The 19,236-nt window shown below is 42.1% G+C and overlaps 1 protein-coding gene across 1 annotated transcript in view; it reads right to left on the reverse strand.

Moving 5' to 3' along the window:
• LOC132849139 (uncharacterized) overlaps positions 1-19,236 on the reverse strand; it is a 34,813-nt gene that overhangs the window by 6,474 nt on the left and 9,103 nt on the right. The window contains exons 2-3 of the mRNA XM_060875355.1: positions 6,632-6,740; positions 6,239-6,491 (exon numbers count right to left, since the gene is read on the reverse strand). Coding sequence (XP_060731338.1) covers positions 6,239-6,491; positions 6,632-6,739 — 361 coding nt within the window. The 5' untranslated portion in view covers position 6,740. The remainder of the gene's footprint in view (positions 1-6,238; positions 6,492-6,631; positions 6,741-19,236) is intronic.

Genomic DNA, 19,236 nt, shown 5'->3' on the forward strand with positions numbered 1-19,236 from the left:
AAACGATGTTGCAGTATGAAGCTAGTACATCCAGCTAATCAACGATCAGGGGAAGGTCACCCTGGGCTGAGCGAATGGCGCATGTTGCGACGAGTATGTTGCTGTAGTCTGTAGAGCCGAGTATGAGTTGTAGAAGGGGAAGCATGATATGCCCCTGCGGCAGCGATAAAACGACGAGCATGTAGTATATACACTATGCTATAGTGGGAACAGGTAGGGGAAGCATGCACCCTGTAGAGGACTCTGGTTGCTTGTGGGGCTTAGTATTTGAACATATTTTTAAAGGCTAGTACGTCCGGGGCTAATTGACAATCAGGGGACGCATCGCCCTGGGCTGAGCAGATGGCGGCATATTTGCGCAAGCTTGTAGCTGTAGAAGTTGTTGAGGCCGAGTGTGCAGCATAACGGGGGGAAGCAGAATATGCCCCGCGGCAGTAATATGGTGACGACATGTTGTGCATAAGCTAGCGATGACAGGTAGGGGAAGCAGCGCCCTGTAGAGGACTCTAGTACATCCGGGGCTAATCAATAGTCAGGGAAAGCGTCACCCTGGGCTGAGCAAATGCACATATTTTTGTATTTTTTTTATTGTACAACAAGCATGTTGTATATCCAGTCAGCTAGGTTCAGCAGGGGAAGCTTCCCCTGAGCTGAGCAGATGACGGCATATTTGCAACAAGCATGTTGTATATCCACTCAGCTATAGTGCAGCAGGGGAAGCTTCCCCTGAGCTGTGCGGATGGCGGCATATTTGCAACAAGCATGTTGTATATCCACTCAGCTATAGTGCAGTAGGGGAAGCTTCCCGAGCTGAGCGAATGGCGCATATGCATATATATATATATATATATACATATATATATATATATATATATATATATGTATATATATATATATATATATATACTGTATATATAAATATATATATTTTGTACAAGCATGTTGTGGGGTCATTAGAGAAATTTCAGTTTCACAGACGTACTTTGTGATTTAAATCCCGTCCGAATCTGCCATGTCTGTTTTTTTCTCACACGACCTGTGTAAAAATTTCAGAGCAAATTACCTACTGTTTTTCAGCAAAACTGGCGCTCCTCTGAGAAATCTAATCCCGTCCGAATGCAAATGTCTGTGATTGCCGAAAATGTTTTTTCCAAAACACGTTTTCTTGTCTGTTTTGGTCAACGTGAACTACCGTATTAACCCTCACGCACCGGTATTCAAGTTTATTGATCAGTCATATGACCATACGCAATCCACGCATCCTGGACATGTGGTCTTGTGCAACGCCCACATGTAAAACACAGACACTCCTACCTCCGTAATAAACACAGAGATGTTAGTCCCGTCCAAATCCATACATGAAATGACAGACGTCGGCTGAAAAAAATTCTCACTCAAACGTCATTTGGAAAACTAGTCCCATCCGAATAGTGCTAAAGGGTGGCTTGGTTTGCATGGTGAGAATCAGAGAATAGCAGAAACATCCAAACATTGTCTAGAAATTGAATTTGAAAATGTTCCCAAAGACACTGGGTTTCACTCCACTTCCTACAGGCATTTCATACCGCATCCTGAAGTTCAAGATGCTCACAAAGACCAATCTGTATCATCAAGTAGTAGTACCTCAACAACTGAAGGTCCTAAAAAGAAACTTAGGTCCAGGACGGGCCTGCAAGTAGCTTGTGCAGGTCCTGTGCTTCCTGCCTTGTGCATAATTTGTAAGAAAACAGACAAGTACATTACTGTGGCAGGCAAACGACAGAAGGACCATCTTTCACAGGCAGAAACGTTGTCTGCAGGTGGGTAAACAAACACACACACGTTTTAACTTTGAAGTTTTATGCTATATGCTGGATACTATGGCTAAATTTAAATTACAATTACATAATTTATTTAATGTTTACAGATTTTCATTTTTTTGCATACAACTACAGCCAGAACACTCAATATTGTTTAACGGTTGACAGTTTTCACATAATGTTTTTTATTTACAATCTCGTTTTGTAATATATACAGTAATATTATATAATCTTTATTTATAGGCTAGTTGTTGAAAGCTGCTGAGATGAAGGAAGACACTAGCATTCTTGTGCATATTCAAGACAAATATGGAGTCTGGAGGTGCAATACCACAAGTCATCATTAGATATGATAGAGCCGCTCATATCTATTGGTGTACAATCCACTCACCCTTCGCCTTTGTTAAACACGGACCCATGCTGGCAGAGAGAGATCCTGAGGGGAACAAAGAACATGACCTGCACAGGCGTCTGCGAGGGAAACAAGCCGGCATCAGGAACAGGCTGAGGGCACGCGCACACCGCGCTCCCTTACCTAGTATCCTGTTAGCCAACATCCAGTCTCTGGAAAACAAGCTTGATGACCTCAGGGCAAGGGTCAAGTTCTAGTGGGACATTCGGGACTGCAACCTTCTCTGCTTCACCGAGACATGGCTGAACCCAGCGGGACCGGACCACGCCATCCAGCCGGCCGAGGTTTTCTCGGTTTACCGCATGGACAGAACACTGGAGTTGGGGAAGTCAAGGGGAGGTGGAGTGTGTCTGATGGTGAATAACCACTGGTGTGACAGCGCAAGCATTGTTCCTTTTTCACGCTTCTGCACACCAAATCTGGAACTACTGGCCATCAAATGTCGGCCCTTCTATCTACCTCAGGAATTCAGCTCGGTCATAGTCAGTGTAGTTTATATTCCACCTCAAGCGGACATGGACACTGCAGTATGGGACTTACAAGAGACACTAACGCTACACCAAACACAGCATCGGGACGCTGCACTCATTGTGGTGGGAGACTTTAACAGTGTTAACCTCAAATGCATGCCTCCGAACTTTCAGCAGCACATCACCTGCCCCACCTGGGGCGAAAGGACACTGGACCACTGCTACACACTATTTAAAAACAGCTACACACTATTTAAAAACAGCTACAAGGAACAATCACGTCCACCGTTTGGGAAATCAGACCATGCCGCCATCTTCCTCATGCCTGTTTACAAACAAAGACTGAAACAGGAAGCTCCAGTTCAGAGGGAGGTCGCGTGTTGGACTGACCAATCAGTAGCCACTCTGCAGGACGCTCTAGATGACGCAGACTGGGACATGTTCAGGCGCAGCTCTGATGACGTCAACATGTTTACAGAAGTGGTTGTATGATTCATCTGGAAACCAACAGATGATACGGTGCAGAAAACAACCATCAGAAGGTTTCCCAACCAGAAGCCGTGGGTGGATAAAACCATCCTCAATGAGATCCCGCTGCGCTGCCTACAACACGGGGCTCGCCACCAAGGACATGGACGAGTACAAGGCTGCGTCTTACAGTGTTGTGTTCTGAGCCCCCTGCTGTACTCACTGTACACATATGACTGTGTGGATACTTCCAACTCCACCACCATCATCAAGTTTGCTGATGACACTGTTGTGGTGGGCCTGATCTACAACAACGATGAGACGGCCTACCTACGAGAGTAAAAACCTGGAGAAATGGTGCCAGGAGAACAATCTTCTCCTGGACATCAGCAAGACTAAGGAGTTTTCTTGGTCCTATCACATCAACACCCTGGTGAAAAGTGTGAGTGTGACGTGACATACGGCTAAGTATGGTGACCCATACTCAGAATTCGTTCTCTGCATTTAACCCATCCAAAGTGTACACACACAGCAGTGAACACACACACCATGAACACACACCCGGAGCAGAAGAAGGCCCGGCACGTCTGTACCATCTGAGACGCTTAAGGGTCTTCAAACAACCCTCTCAGTTGCTAAAGACTTTCTACACCTGCACAATTGAGAGCTTCCTGGCGGGTAGTATCACTTCCTGGTTCAGGAACAGCACCATGCAGGACAGGCGAGCCCTCCAGAGGGTGGGGTGATCAGCTGAACGCACCATTCACACCGAGCTCCCTGACCTACAGCACGCGGTGCCGGACCAGGGCCTGGAAGATTGTAAAAGACCTCAGCCATCCCAACAATGGACTCTTTTCTTTGTTGCCTTCAGGGAAACGCTTCCGCTCCCTGATAGCAAACACAAAGAGAATGAGCAGAAGCTTCTTCCCACAAGCCATTCAGAGTTTAAACCAGGAAACATCCAGGATCTTATACTGGACCGCTCCCTCCATCTTCACAGTTTTTCTGCACACCTTTTTTGCACTGATTTGACTGACACTTGGATTTGCACAGCACAGTGCCACTTTATACACTTTATACACACCATACTGGACATGGATCGAGGACAATCATAAAAATACATTTATGTATAGACACTATTTTTCACATATATTTTCCTATTTTTATATTTTTATATAGTTTTTATATAGTTCATACTTTATTTATCTACCTCCTTTTGGTTTTATTATTTCTTTTTATCCCAAATTGCATTCCTTTTTCCTTTTTTGCTTGAATACCAGACAGTTGTAAAAGGCATTTCACTGCATGTCATACTTTGTGTATGTGACAAATAAAATTTGATTTGATTTGATTCTCTGGAAAAGGAGGAGAATGCTGTTTATAGTGTTTATAGACCAAAGACTGTTATCACGATCAGTTGATATATTTGCTCCCATCAAAACACAAAAACTAAAAACCTTCAGTGACCAAGCAAAGACAAAGAAGAAATCAACAGTCGGCAAGGAAGTGATTCTGCTTGCCGACAAGAAGCTATTCTCCAGACTACTCATCATAGCTGAAAGTAGAAAGATAGAGCTGCGGGAAATTCTGTCCTACTCCTTGGGAACAGTATCATATCCTTTAGCCAGTGCTGATGGTTCACTTGATAAAACAAACAAATCAGCTCTTTTGGATTTATTGGAAACCAAAGGTGGAGAATGTTTAGTTGACAAAGATCCTGCAGATGGAGCTATTCTCTTCAATAGTATGACAGTCATTTAAGCCATTCGGTCCATACCAATTACCTTTGGAGAGCTCGCCGAGACCATACTGCAGTACATAGTCAAGCTTGCTCTGAAGCACAAATGTACAAAGATAAACTTTGTGATTAACCAGTATCCAGAAATGAGTATTAAAAATCTAGAACGTTCACGTAGAGCTGGTGGTGGTACACAACTGGTGAAAATTTATGGACGGGATCAGAAGACAACAACACAATTCGCATCTTAGGCCAAAGTGTGCTTCTTCTTTATGTTTCTGTGCCTACTAAAATTTTTGATGTATAATATATGACAGTTTTGTATGTATGTTTAATTTTGCTTGGTGCCAATCCATGAAGTTGAAGCATATTTTCTAGAAATTTGCCATATTTTATGGTCTACAGTACATTCACAAGAGTATTTAATGCACCAATACATTTCTCAAATATTTAGGTACATGTACAGTATAAAGGTCAGTTTGAGAGAGATTTTGTGTTGCTAAAATTAAAATAAATAAAGTTATAAGCAAAATCAGCAGCATAAGATTTTAGTGTTTTTAAATTCACAATTATACACATTTATGGATCGTGTCAAAAAACTGCAGGATTTTTTGTGGAGAACTTTTAACATAAAGTCCAAAAGGGTGTTGTCTATGCAAAAATGCATATAAAAAGTAGTGCCCAGGCGTGGGAATGAAAATATCTTTCTAGCCACTTTTTCCTAGTTCACCTAATGGCCTATGCGGTGAGGGGCGAGACCTCGCCCATGTGGGCAATGTCTGAAGAATAAGGTTGCACATATAGACAATTGAAAAGTCCTTTGCAAGGTCCTTGGGGTTTCAATTCCAAATCAGGTGAGAAGCTTGACAATCTGGAGGAGTGTGAAGTTCTCTCAATCAACAGGTTATACAGTAGTTAAAGCAAGCAGGGAAATTTACAGTGACAGATGCTGCTAGAGATTCATCAGGAACGGTCTTATTGGACAAATCCCTCTGAGGCTGACTCGGGACCACCTGGAGATAATATATCTCACAGCTGAAATGTTTAGTGAAGCCTCTGGAGAAGCTGAAATCTGACCACCAGGAAAGACAAAATTAACCTGAATGAATTGCTTGTTTCCATTTCATGACAATCTACTTGAAACAATTCCATTTTAATAAAGTAACTAAAAATTATCCTAAACACAACTGAGAGTTTTTAGATGAGTTTTTTGTGAATTGTATGGATTGTATAATATGACATGAGATAGTTGGGATCTAATCTGAGATAGCTGAATATCATTTGTTGCTGCATTCAGCAAACATGGTATATGAAAATATTACTAAAAATACTTCATACACAATTGACATACCATAGTTTGGGCATGTTGATTTCTTCTTCTCATAATGTCTATTGCAGTCCAGATGTATTTGCTCGTGGTCTCCACTCTCTCGAATTGTGAAGTATGGATCATCTTTTGGATCAAACATGTACCACAAATGTGGATTTTTGTAGCAGTCTCTCTCTGAGCACTCGCCATATTTCACATTGATGTAGATTGTTCTGATAATGGTGATGGGTACAATGATTTCTTTAACTTTTTCTTCATATCCTCCAACTGTGAACTAAACAGACAGGAACAGATAGGAGATGTTAAATATTCACATGCATGAAAAACGATAGAAACAAAAATCTTGAATGTTTTCACACAAAATGTTTGCAATTTTATAATAACTTAAGGAAACATATTGACTGTGTGCATTACTGTAAAATATACGTCAGACTTAGGCCATGGCTCCTTAGATTCGATGCAGACGGTCCATTTGTACTGAGTTTTATTGTGAATAGTTATGTCTCCTCCCAGGAACCCCATTCTGAAACAAAAGTGTTGACAGCAATAAATAAGAAATAAAACTATGCTTGTGTTGCTGTTCTCATAAAATACTGACTGTTAGGTGGTGTGGTGAAGCAGCGTTTCTGTTAATGCCAAAGTTTACTTTTTTCCCAAAATTGCAATTTCATATTCATCACAGAACACTACATCACAGTTTAGCTGTTAATTACATGTAATGTTGTGGAATGTCCAGTAGCAGAGAAGTATGTCAGAGTGGTGCAGGACATGTATGAAAGGAGCAGGACAATGGTGAGGTGTGCTGTAGGTCAGACAGAGGAGTTCAAAGTGGAGGTGGGACTGCATCTGAAATCAGCTCTGAGCCCCTTCCTGTTTGCTATAATGATAGACCAGTTGTCAGAGGAGATCAGATAGGAGTCTCCTTGGACGATGATGTTTGCAGATGACATTGTGATCTGTAGTAAGAGCAGGGAGCAGGTGGAGGAAAAACCTGGAGAGGTGGAGGTTTGAATGCACCTCCAGAGGAATGAAAGCCAGTTGTAGTAAGACTGAGTGCATGTGTGTGAATGAAAGGGAGGGAAGTGGAACAGTAAGCTTGCAGGGTGAAGAGGTGAAGAAGGTACAGGAGTTTAAGTACAGAGTAATGGAGAGAGTGGGAAAGAGGTAAAGAAGCGAGTGCAGGCAGGTTGGAATGGGTGGAGAAAGGTGTCAAGAGTTCTGTGTGATAGGAAAATATCAGCGAGAATCAACGGGAAGGTGTACAGGACAGTGGTGAGACCGGCCATGCTGTATGGTTTAGAGACAGTGTCACTGAAGAAGAGACAGGAGTCAGAGCTACAGTAGAGGTAGCCGAGCTGAAGATGTTGAGGTTCTCTTTGGGAGTGACAAGATTGGACAGGATTAGGAACGAGTACATCAGAGGGACAGCTCATGTTGGACGTTTGGAGGGCAAAGTTAGGGAGGCCAGATTAAGATGGTTTGGACATGTTCAGAGGAGGGAGAGTGAGTATATTGGTAGGAGAATGTTGGACATGGAGCTGCCAGGCAGGAGGCAAAGAGGAAGGCCAAAGAGGAGGTATATGGATGCAATTAATGAGGATATGAAGCTATTAGGTGCAAGTGTTGAGGATGCAGAAGATAAGGATAGGTGGAGAGAGATGATTCGCTCTGGTCGACCCCTGAAGGGAAAAGCCGAAAGAAGAAGAGTTGTGGAATGTACCCAAAATGTTTATAGCAGTCATTCCCTCACTAGACTCTTTTTTTTTTTTTACATATGATAACTACTAACTTCAAAAGTTAACATTTTTACAGTTTTTCCATTCTATAAGACTTTATGCTGAGTCAGCTGATGTTATGCTGAGTCATTAATACTAGGGATGTAATCTCAGATCATGACACAATGCATCGTGGTGCAAACGCTTCCCAACATGCATCAGAGGAATGTGCAATTCACATTGCAGAAATCAGCATTCTAACAATTGTGATAATCTTATATATTTGTCAGTATCTTGTCTGGACCGTTTACCTGTTGGAACAATAGGTTTTCGTGTCTCTGTTTCGGCTTCTTTTCTTTTCCAAGGTGTTGCCTGGTTTTTGTGTTGTGCTGTATGTAATAAATCATGTTTTTTAGCTCCACACATTTGGGCCTTAATTTTATCCATGACACCTGCTTTTCTGACAATATTAATAATCTTTCAACACCAAAGGTCCCAAATATTGAACTCCATAATATATAGGAGAGTACAGTGAACTTGATAGCATTGGATCACAACGAGCAACCTAGGTTAAACTTTACACAAGACCACATTACAACATTTCTAATAAGGTTTTTATTAACTATCCAATGGCACAAGCCCTGCACTGATGTGAGCTACAGAGCCCTGGATAAAAGCCAAAGAAATCACATTTTAGCAGCTTTCTAGTTGTGTTTCTGTTTAAAACAAAGCCTCAGGTGCTGCTGTGGAGCTCGAAATATTTCAGCTGATCAGTTCCACAGGGTCACAGACTTTCTGGAATCAAATTTGTGGCAGAATTATGACTATGAATTTATTATTTAAGATACAGTGTTGTGCATTTCTTACAATATTAAAGATCTTTTTATAGCAATTTTTTTTGTATAAACAAAAACCTTTCACTGTTTGTCAATCCAAAGTATAACAAGGCATCATTATTTTGATCAAATTATTGTTCAAATAGTCAAACTGAATCGTTAACGCAATTTTTGGGGTTGTAGAAAAAAGTGAGAGATTTTTTTAGGGTCTCTTTAATATACAAAAATTTTTAAAACAGCAAGAAATGTTTAAAAGAATTCCACCACACATATTACAAAAACAAAATTCACAAAAACATATATTACAAAGATTACATTTAATGTATATATAAAAAAATTACATCTATAATAAAAAACAGAATAATTCCCCCTTTTTCTGCTTTTAAAGCTGTATTTAGGTCCATAAATAAAACCAATCTGTGTAAAAACTAGGGATGCACCGATACCACCTTTTCTCTTCCGAGCCGATACCGGTCCAATATCTGTGTTCTTTTCTAACTTTAAAACTAAAGAATGTATACAACTCACTTAGTTATTACGATTTATTTGTTTATGGCAAAGAAATACAAAAATGCCCATTACTGGATGAAAAATGAAAACACAAGAAACCTTAAAAAAGTATTAATGCAGTAGCAAACAGTACTTTTAACAGTTAGTGGTATAACAATCTAAACCATATATACTGCAATTATTAAAATAAATTATTTTCTGAAGAAAAGGCAATATTTTAAAGTGAATCTTAAATTAGAACTCTTGAAACACAATGCAAAATATATTAAACAGTAAACCTTGCACCGAAATGAGCGACATGTTTAACGCGCTGAGGTAAATGGAAAGGGCGCCTGCTAAACTTGCTTGTCTGTCGCAGGAGGTTAGGCAACATATTTCCCATAAAATTTATATATTTATTTTCATTAATGTAATTTAATATATAAGTGTATTTTTCTTATAAGTTCAAGCAATAGTCTATAGTTCATTAATCAACCACCGTGGGTATGGGCGTCGGAAGTAAATAAAAAGTGGGTGTGTCCTGTTCCACCCACATATAATTGGTTCTGACTCCCATGGATTTCAGGAAGCAGGAGCGTGGTCAATGCTGTAGGTGTAAGGGAATAAGCCCCCCCAGAAAAACAGAACAACTCGGAAAACAGAGATGGATCTTCGTGGACTGCAACTGCACCTGACGTGGGATCAACTTAAAGAATTGGCTGAATTTGCAAAAGTTCCCGTGGATAAGGTGAGAAAAAAAGCACGTTAAGGATGAGTTTTAAAATTTGATTTTAAAATTTGGGGACAAATAGGCGAGAGAGGTCAAAAGGATAGACTGTCATACACAAATGTGATGCATCAGATAGACAGTGGAGTTCAAAAAGGACATGCTGAGACAGAAATTGTGGATGCTGTTGTAAGATCTATCACTCCGGGCCTCAGCCTTCAAGATATGCTTGAAAATAAAAGCAATTTGACGCTTCCCCAATTAATAAATCATCCTAAAAGGCCATCTCAAAGAAGATGGGCCCACCGATTTGTACCACAAACTGGTAAACATCACACAAGATTACCCGGAATCACCTCAAAACTTCTTGTTCAGGGCCATAGAACTGAAAGAGAGACTTCTGATTGCCTCCAGAGACGGTGAGGCCGAGGAGCAGTATAGTGTTGAGCTCATCCAAAAAAGTTCTTACGGTCTGTCAGTACTGGTCTCATAAGTGACCACATAAAATTTCAGTTGAAAGTTGACTTGGAAAATCAAAGTATTACAGATGAAGAGCTCATTGAGAGGATGAATGATGCTGCAGGTATTGAAACAGAGAGACAACAGAAACAAAAGAAAAATGCATGTGCAAATGTGACAAAAGTAAATGAGCTCCAGGCTGATGTACAAGCACTACAAAGATTGGATAGACAGGTAGAAGCAACAGATAATGGACATAAACTCTGGAACGGGGCAGTGGCTAGAGGGAAAGAACAGAAGAGTCAGAGCTCCTCCTCCAAACAAGAAACTGAGTTGTTCGAACTTGGCAAACAGTTAAAAAAGGAGATAGCAGAAATCAAAAAGCGCATCCATCAATCACAACCTTTCGTTATGGTCGTCCATCGTCAAGACAGTGGGAACATTATGCAGTGTAATCATTGTTTTAAATGTGGTCAGCAGGGACACTTGTCAAAGGGTTGTAGTGCACAAAGACATACAGTTAATGTGGACCAAGTAATTGCAGTTGATCAAATGGAGCTTCACATTCAAACACAGAGATGGGATGGACCATGCAACATTGTTTCTGAGCTGCTTAACAAAAGCATAAAACATCTTGAACAGCAAGTAAATGCAAAGCAACAACTTGCAAATGCAAACAGGCTAGAAGGATCCATCTACGCAGCCCACCTCTCTCCTAAGCGTAAAGCTCAGCTGCTGAACTTGGTGGGAAAGAAGTGCACTGTCAAGTGTTTCTTGGATGGGGTTCCTGCTCAAGCTTTGTGGGATACAGGCCCACAGGTCTGTCTGATTAATGAACAGTGGCATAAAGATCATCTACCTCTTGTAAAAGTAAGAGGCACAGAGGAAATCCTCAGACCTGGGACATTGACGGGCAGGGCTGTGAATCAGACAGACATCCCCTTTAGTGGATGGATTGAGGTAAAGTTCCAGCTAGACACCTCTGATACATCTAACACAGAGCTGCTTGTGCCACTGTTGGCATCAAAGACACCTGGTGTGGCAGAAGAGCCAATCATTGGGTATATTGTTATTGAACATCTTTTGCAGCAAGAGAAAGAACAACCATCTCAAGCTACCATAAATACATTGACTGCGGCCTTTTCAGTGGATTGTAAAAGGGCCGAGTGGCTCATACGTTTGCTCAAACAGGGAGATTCCAGCACTTGTGAGGGAACAGTTAGAGGAAGCTGACAAAGAACAAAAATACCACCTGGTGAGACAAAAATGGCAAAGTGTTCTGTGCGGACTGTTCCTCTGACATGTAACCAGGAGATATTGTTTGTTCCAGTTGAGAGTCCCGAGTGGCCTGAAGGACTAACAGTCACTGAGAATGTAGTCAGGCACCAGAGATGCACCTGGTCAAAGGCCCACATCCCAGTATGTAATGATACATGCCATGACATTACACTTCCACCATGCACCATGTTAGGCCATGTACAGAGTGTAAAAGTGGTCTATCCTGCTGCTGCAAAAAGTGTAGAGATAGAAGACTCAGTGGACCACAGCATGAAATCACCAGCAGTAGAAAACCCCCTAACAACCAAAGAATTAAACTCAGGATCGATGACCCAGTGTAATGGAGATCTGTGGGACCCACCTGTTCCAGCTAACCATTTGTCACCTCAACAGCAGTAAGAGGTGAGGAAACTGCTGAGAGAGGAATGTGCTGCTTTCTCCAAAGATGATCAAAAGGTTGTAGGTTGTATTCCATCACTGGAGTTGAAAATCAGACTTAAAGACAACTCCAGTCAGGCGAATATATATGTATGTGCCAAAACCACTTCATAAGGAAGTCAAAGAGTATCTGGAAGATCTCTTAAACCGCGGCTGGATCACAAAATCAAGATCTGAATATTCTTCGCCCATTGTCTGAGTGAGAAAGAAAGATGGGAGTCTGCGACTGTGTTGCGACTATCGCCAATTGAATCAGAAAAGCATACCAGACCATCCAAGACATGCTTGATAGTCTCAGTGGAAGTGCTTGGTTCTCCATCTTTGACCAAGGAAAAGCCTACCACCAAGGGTTTTTGGAGGAGAGCAGCCATCCAATGACTGCATTCATTAAACCCTGGGGCCTATATGAATGGACCTTCGGCACCCGCAGAATTCCAACGTTGCATGGAGGAGTGCTTAGTAGGGCAGAGAGATGAAATATGTCAACCCTACTTGGATGACAACCTAGTGCACAGCAAAACCTTTGAGGACCATCTCAATGACCCTAATGAAAATCTTGCGTCGCTATCAACAGCATGGGATCAAGCTGACAGGAAATGTGAGGTCTTTAAGAGTCAACTGAGGTTCCTGGGGACACTGGTGTCCAAAGATGGATATACCATGGACCTTGCCAATGTAGCACCCGTACAGGCCTTATGAGAGTGGACACCAACAACAGTGGGAGATGTTAGAAAATTGTCAGGATTTGTATCATATTTCCGCTCATATATACCAAACTTCTCCAGGATAGCTACACCACTCTATGACCTTCTGAGCCAGGAAAAGGGCCCATGCCAGACAAAACCTAAAAGTAAAGTGAGAGCCATTGGGAAAGGGAACAGCCAAGGACAGCTCCCCTCAAGCCATCCTATTATCTGAATGCCAGAGCATCAGAAGTTTCTGTCCCAGTAATTGGGATAACCCAGAATAGGTGGTTGGGAAAGAAGACCGATCAGGTCTTCTTTCCCAACCACCTATTCTGGGTTATCCCAATTTTGAAGAACCATTCAGTCTTCACCGTGATGCATCTCAAGAAGGCCTCGGGGTGGTTTTGTATCAAAGATCCTGATCCTGGGCAAGTTACGGGTCATTGCTTATGGATCAAGGACATTAACAGCCCCAGAGAAACATTACCATCTTCATTCTGGGAAGCTCGAATTCTTGGCCATGAAGTGAACGCTTCAGGGACTACCTATAGTATACCCCTTCATTTGTTGTCTACACCAACAACAATCCATTAACCTACGTGCTCACGACAGCCAAACTAAATGCTACCACACATCGCTGGGTCGCCGAGCTGGCCGATTTTAATTTTGTTTATAAGTATCGTCCAGGAAAAGCCAACTCAGATGCAGATGGTTTGTCTCGTATGCCACTGTAAATGGAGGAATATATGCAGAGGTGTTCAGAAGAAGTGAGTGCTTTTCCAGATGTCATAAGCTGTGTAACCAAGGCCCTCAGTATCCAGTCAAAAGAACACACTCCGTGGATGTGTCCAGTAACTATTGAGACAGCGCTGTGTGAGGAAAGGAACCATTGGCTTTCAGCTGGATGACACAGAGAATCCCAAGAAGAGGATCCAGTGATCAGCAAAGTGCTGGGTTGCATAGAGGAAGGCAAATGGCCGAAAGATGAGGAATGGAGTGGTCATGATGGCCGGTCAATACTGATGACAGAGAGGAAAAAGTTGATCCTGAACGAGCATGGAGTTTTGTACAGGAAAACGGCAACCCATTCACAGCTTCTACTGCCCAAGAAATTTCATGGGTTGGTTTTCAAGGAGTTGCATGAGAACATGGGTCATCTCGGTGTAGAGCGGACACTTAACCTGATAAGAGACAGAATTTACTGGCCACACCTGCAAAAGGATGTTGAACATCATGTCTTAAGAGTGTGTCCTTGTTTGAAGATGAAATGCCCCAACAACCCAAATCGAGCACCACTCACCTCCATTGAAACAACACACCCTTTTGAGCTGGTTTCAGTTGATTTCCTCCACCTGGAGAGATGCAGAGGTGGATATGAGTATATCTTGGTCGTCATGGACCATTTTACATGCTTTGCCCAAGCCTATACATGCCACAAGACAGCAGCCCAAAAGATCTTAGGGGATTTTGTGTTAAAGTTCGGGTTCCCTACAAGGCTGCATCATGATCAGGGGAAGGAGTTTAATAACCAGTTGTTTGCATAACTTCAGCAGCACAGTTTTGTTAAAGGTTCACGAACGACACCCTACCATCCACAGGGGAATGGGCAAGTCGAGCGATTCAATCGAACACTCCTATCGATGTTACAGAATTTGACTGACAGGGAAAAAGCTGATTGGAAGAACTCCCTTGCCCAAGTTGTTTATGCATACAATTTCACACGCAATGAAGCAACAGGATTTGCACCTTACTACCTGCTGTTTGGACGTCACCCAAGGCTTCCGACTGATATAATCCCCTGACTCCCGGGGACCAATCAACATCTCATCATGGATATGTGAAAAGTTGGAGGAAACGAATGGATCAAGCCTATCAGCTGGCTTCGGAAGCATCAAAGGTGGGGGGTGTAAAAGCCAAGAGCAAGTATGACAATAAGATCTATGGAGCAGAGTTACAGCCTGGTTGCAGAGTTCTCATCAGGAATATGACAGAAAGAGGGGGCCCAGGAAAACTTAGATCATATTGGGAGGAACATGTCCATGTGGTCCGGAAAAAGAGATCAGAGTGCCCAGTCTATGAGGTACATCCTGAAACAGGACAAAGGCCAAGTCAGGGTCCTTCACCATAACATGTTCCTTCCTTGTAAATTCCTGCCAGTAGAAGATGCCAAAGTCATTCAGAAAAAGGCAGTAAAATTGAAAAACAGCTAAATTAACACCAAGCAGCAGGCTAGAGAAAGTAGCTCAGAGGATGAGAGTGACTGGATTGGATTTCAGGGAACTTTTAGTACGGGTCAGTTCCACAAACAGCTCTGTCCTGATGCTAAAGAGTTCTACCCATGAACAACAAATGAACCTGTAGAAATGGACAGCTCATCCACAGAATCAGCCAAGCATCATGAGAAAGGAATGGAAGAGGGAGAAGAGGAAGGAATAAGTGTGTCTGAAGAAGAACAGTCCTTAGAGACAGAGGAAGTGGCGAGAGGGAACCAGAACTGCCAAGGACTAAATCAAGTGAAGACACCTGCGAGCTAGATGAAGATGAGGTAGAACCTGCATTGCCACAGAGATCATATCCTTTGAGTAAAAGAAAGCAAAAGCGGACATTTACTTACCACACACTAGGACAACCTACACTAGAATAGCCTGAATCACAAGCATTACACGCATACACTTACAGGCAGGCACACATTCATCCATACTGACTAACACATAAATACATATACATGCATACACATTTTCAGGATGGGATACATGTACAGTAGAGGGGAAAAAAAACATTCATTCTACTTATTTATGTTATTTGATGAATAACATTTTTAAGTTACAGGAACAACTGATGTGTTAGGAGAGGAAATTGTTGAATTTTCCGTTGGCCCCGTTTAACCATACATGATGATGGCATACCGGTGGGAGTATGGTGAAAGAAAGTCTTGTGCAGGAATAAGATCTGGAAGAAGTGCCATAAGAGACTGAATTGCGTTGAAACGTGCCACATACAGGTTATTAATCTAATAGGGTTGTTTGAGTTGATGGTATAAAAGACCTGCAGAAGGATTTTGTATATGTTTTAAAAACAGACAATGTAGCTGATTTCATGGTGCACAATGATGTGTGCTACAGACACATTACAAGAGATATTTGTATATGTGATTTTGGGTAAGCCAACATTGTATCCTTGCATAACTATAACTGACTCCTGCAGCTCAACCTACAAGTCTCAGACTTTCTGATTAAGCAGGGGATGACGGGGACGACATCATTTTTTGGAGGGGAGAGTGTAAGGGAATAAGCCCCCCTAGATTCAATTAATGTTTTGTTTATTTTTTTAATAATTGTTAGTTAATTGTATTGTTCCTGTTGATGACATTTGTTTCTTCTGGGTTTTTTAATGTTTTGGGTTATTTTTCTTAAAAAGTGGGTGGGTGCTGTCCCACCCACATATAATGGTTCCGACACCCATGACCATGGGTACCGGATTTGGATCGGTCACGCACCACCGATACCCGATCCACTCAAAATGCTTGGATCGGCGTCGATACTGATCCAAAATATCGGATCGGTACATCCCTAGAAAAACATGACCCAATTTTAAGACTAACCTTTTTCTAAATCAAACATTGACTGTAACCTGCTACATTCTAAAAACAAATGAGAACCTGATTCTTAGAAAGGACAAAAGGGACAAGTGTCTTTAATTGTTGGATCCAGGTGTGTCCTTTATCTGTTTGTGGCTATTATCCTGTGTATTATCTGCCATTCGAGATCACCAGATCGCTTATCAATGGGGAATTTGTACAGAATTCTCCACCTGGTTTTAAAGGAGGAGCTTGGCTCCTCTGTCTCTGGGACAGCTTTCAGAGCTTGGGGGTGCATCACCTTCACACAGGTGTAATACAGAGCTTTCATCCCGGCATCCTTAAAAACTTTGAGCTCTGGAGTCTTGTAATTCAACAGCAAGAGGCCATGTTGGTTATTTAACTTTTCCTCTGGTTGGCTTTCCTTCACTACTATTTTGGCCTGTCATAAAGTAATATGTTTCTTTTTTACTGTGATAACTGGCTATAATTACATTCTTTTTGAGCCCAAGAATACACAGATGCAATGAATTTATCTTTCTTCCCTTTTGTTTCATCAAGAAAAGTGTTTATTTGTTTGACAGAGTAAAGCTCTTCCTTTATTTTCTGAATATCTGATATGTCTTACCAGCTTTCATCATCTTTAATAACACCCTCCTGTCTCTGTGTCATTGTATCAGAAGCCATCATTACTTATAACACTACAGCTTCTCACTATCCACAACAGTCATAATTTCACCACTAACACTGGGTTGTTCATTTTCATTAACATTTCCAACACTGCGGACACCAAACCTGGTGCAGAGTGAACCATGTGGAAGCACAGCACACCACTCACCTATGCCCCGAGAAATAAAATAACATCACACAACAAAAGAAAGGAAAAGAAAACCCATCCCCTTGGGTGACTCATCACCCATCCCCTTGCACTGGTGTAGTGACCGTCATCACCCATCCCCTTGCACTGGTGTAGTGACCGGTGTCTCCTGGCGACAGCTCTGCACCCCTGTGCCTGCATCTGCCAGCGCAGGCAGCTCCAGCACTACTCCAGGGTCCACTGAGACCTTTTCAGTTTCGCAGTCCGAGTCTGGGTGAGGGCACTGCCTGCAATGTCTCCACAGATGAGGGGCTCCTGAAGTAGTCAGTGTAGTGAGTTCGTGCCTGTGGCTCTCTCTGTCCTAAAAAGTCTCCACACTTTAAAAAGATTGTGAAAAAACAGGTAGTCCCAAAGTGTTCAGTTTTCGAGGGTCCATTAAAAACAAGGGTTTGTCAAGTCCCAGATCTCTAAAAGATTTTAAAATAGTACTGGTCACACATAAAAGCAGCGGTTCTGCTCTATAGGTGCACTTCGCTTTGCCCACCTTCATCTTTGGGTAGGTATAAGACACTTTGGGGCACCCAGTATAACTTTGAATTCTTGATAAAAGTGTTACAGGTGGGTCTACACGTTACTTTGTGCCAAAGGGAGGCCGCTGCCAGGTTGTTTATAATTAGCAAACGTCCCCTGTAAGACATCTTTGGTAACAGCCATTTCCAATTATTTAAGCGACCCAGTTAATTTCGGCCGAGGATATTATGTCCCTGGAGATTCTACATAGTGTGTCGATGTCGTTTTGTTGGTCTAAAATTACTACTATATCATCAGCATATGCTGACAAATGCTGGAGAGTGGTCCCACAACCAGGAAATGAGAGCCCTTTCAATTCGTTTATAGTCGCTACATAATAGGGACACAGGTCTCCAGGTTTTTATGCTTGTTAGGTCTCCTTTTTTTGGGAGTAGCGTGAGGACTGCCCTCCTGCAACCCAGTGGAAGCAACCCTCCAGTTAAACTGTTGTTGAGGACTTCCAGCAAGTCTTCCCCCACAACGGCCCAAAAGCACTTGTAGAACACTGCTGGAAGTCCATCTATACCCGGTGCTTTTCCACTCTCCGTACTTTGTAGAGCTTTGAGAAGCTCTTCTGAAGTTATTGCTCCACTGAGTGCTGGATCTAGGTGTTCAGGGACTTTGGCAGTCCTCCTAGGAAAGCCTGCTCTGTGACCTGGTCCACTTTGAGCTCGCTGGTGTAAAGCTTTTCATAAAAACTAACTGCTCTCTTGCATACTGTATTTCGGTGGTTTCGGATAAAATGTTCCCTGTTTTGGATCGCAGGTTGTGGATAAAACGTTTCTGGCCATTCTTTTTTTCCAGGTTAAAAAATAACTTAGATGGTGCATCCATTTGGTTTGCGTTCTGGAAGCGTGATCTTATTAGTGCACCTTGTACGTTCAACCCTAGGAGGTCAGATAGCTTTTTTTTCTTGGCTGTAAGGGTCTGAACATAGGCCTGTTCTCCTGCTGGCTGTAGAAGAGATTGGAGGTCCATGACTTTGTTTTCCAGTTGGCTTATTGACTGAGCCAACTCCCTTGTGACATTTGCTGTGTACTGTTGACATACTTGTTTGGTGTGTACCTTGCCCGGGTCCCACCACTGCTGTAAGGATGTAAAGTTTTTCTTTTCCTTTTTGAAATTTTTCCAAAAAAAAGTAAAAATGTCCGTAAAATGTTTGTCATGTAAAAGAGCTGTGCCATTTTAATGCCAGTATGCACTTTTTGGTTTAATAGATTTTAAAACTGTTATGCAGGAAACCAAACTGTGGTCTGAGAGACCAACAGGGCTGATAAAACAACTCTTTAAAATGTTTAAATGATGTTTAAAAACGTAAAGCCTGTCCAACCTCGCCAGGGACATAAAATTGTTGCAGGCGTGCACCCATGTATACTGTCTCTGGGAGCCTTGAAATGACCGCCATGTGTCGCTTAAACCGTACTTTT

This window comes from Tachysurus vachellii, chromosome 7, assembly GCF_030014155.1.
Source record: "Tachysurus vachellii isolate PV-2020 chromosome 7, HZAU_Pvac_v1, whole genome shotgun sequence".
Taxonomy (NCBI): domain Eukaryota; kingdom Metazoa; phylum Chordata; class Actinopteri; order Siluriformes; family Bagridae; genus Tachysurus; species Tachysurus vachellii.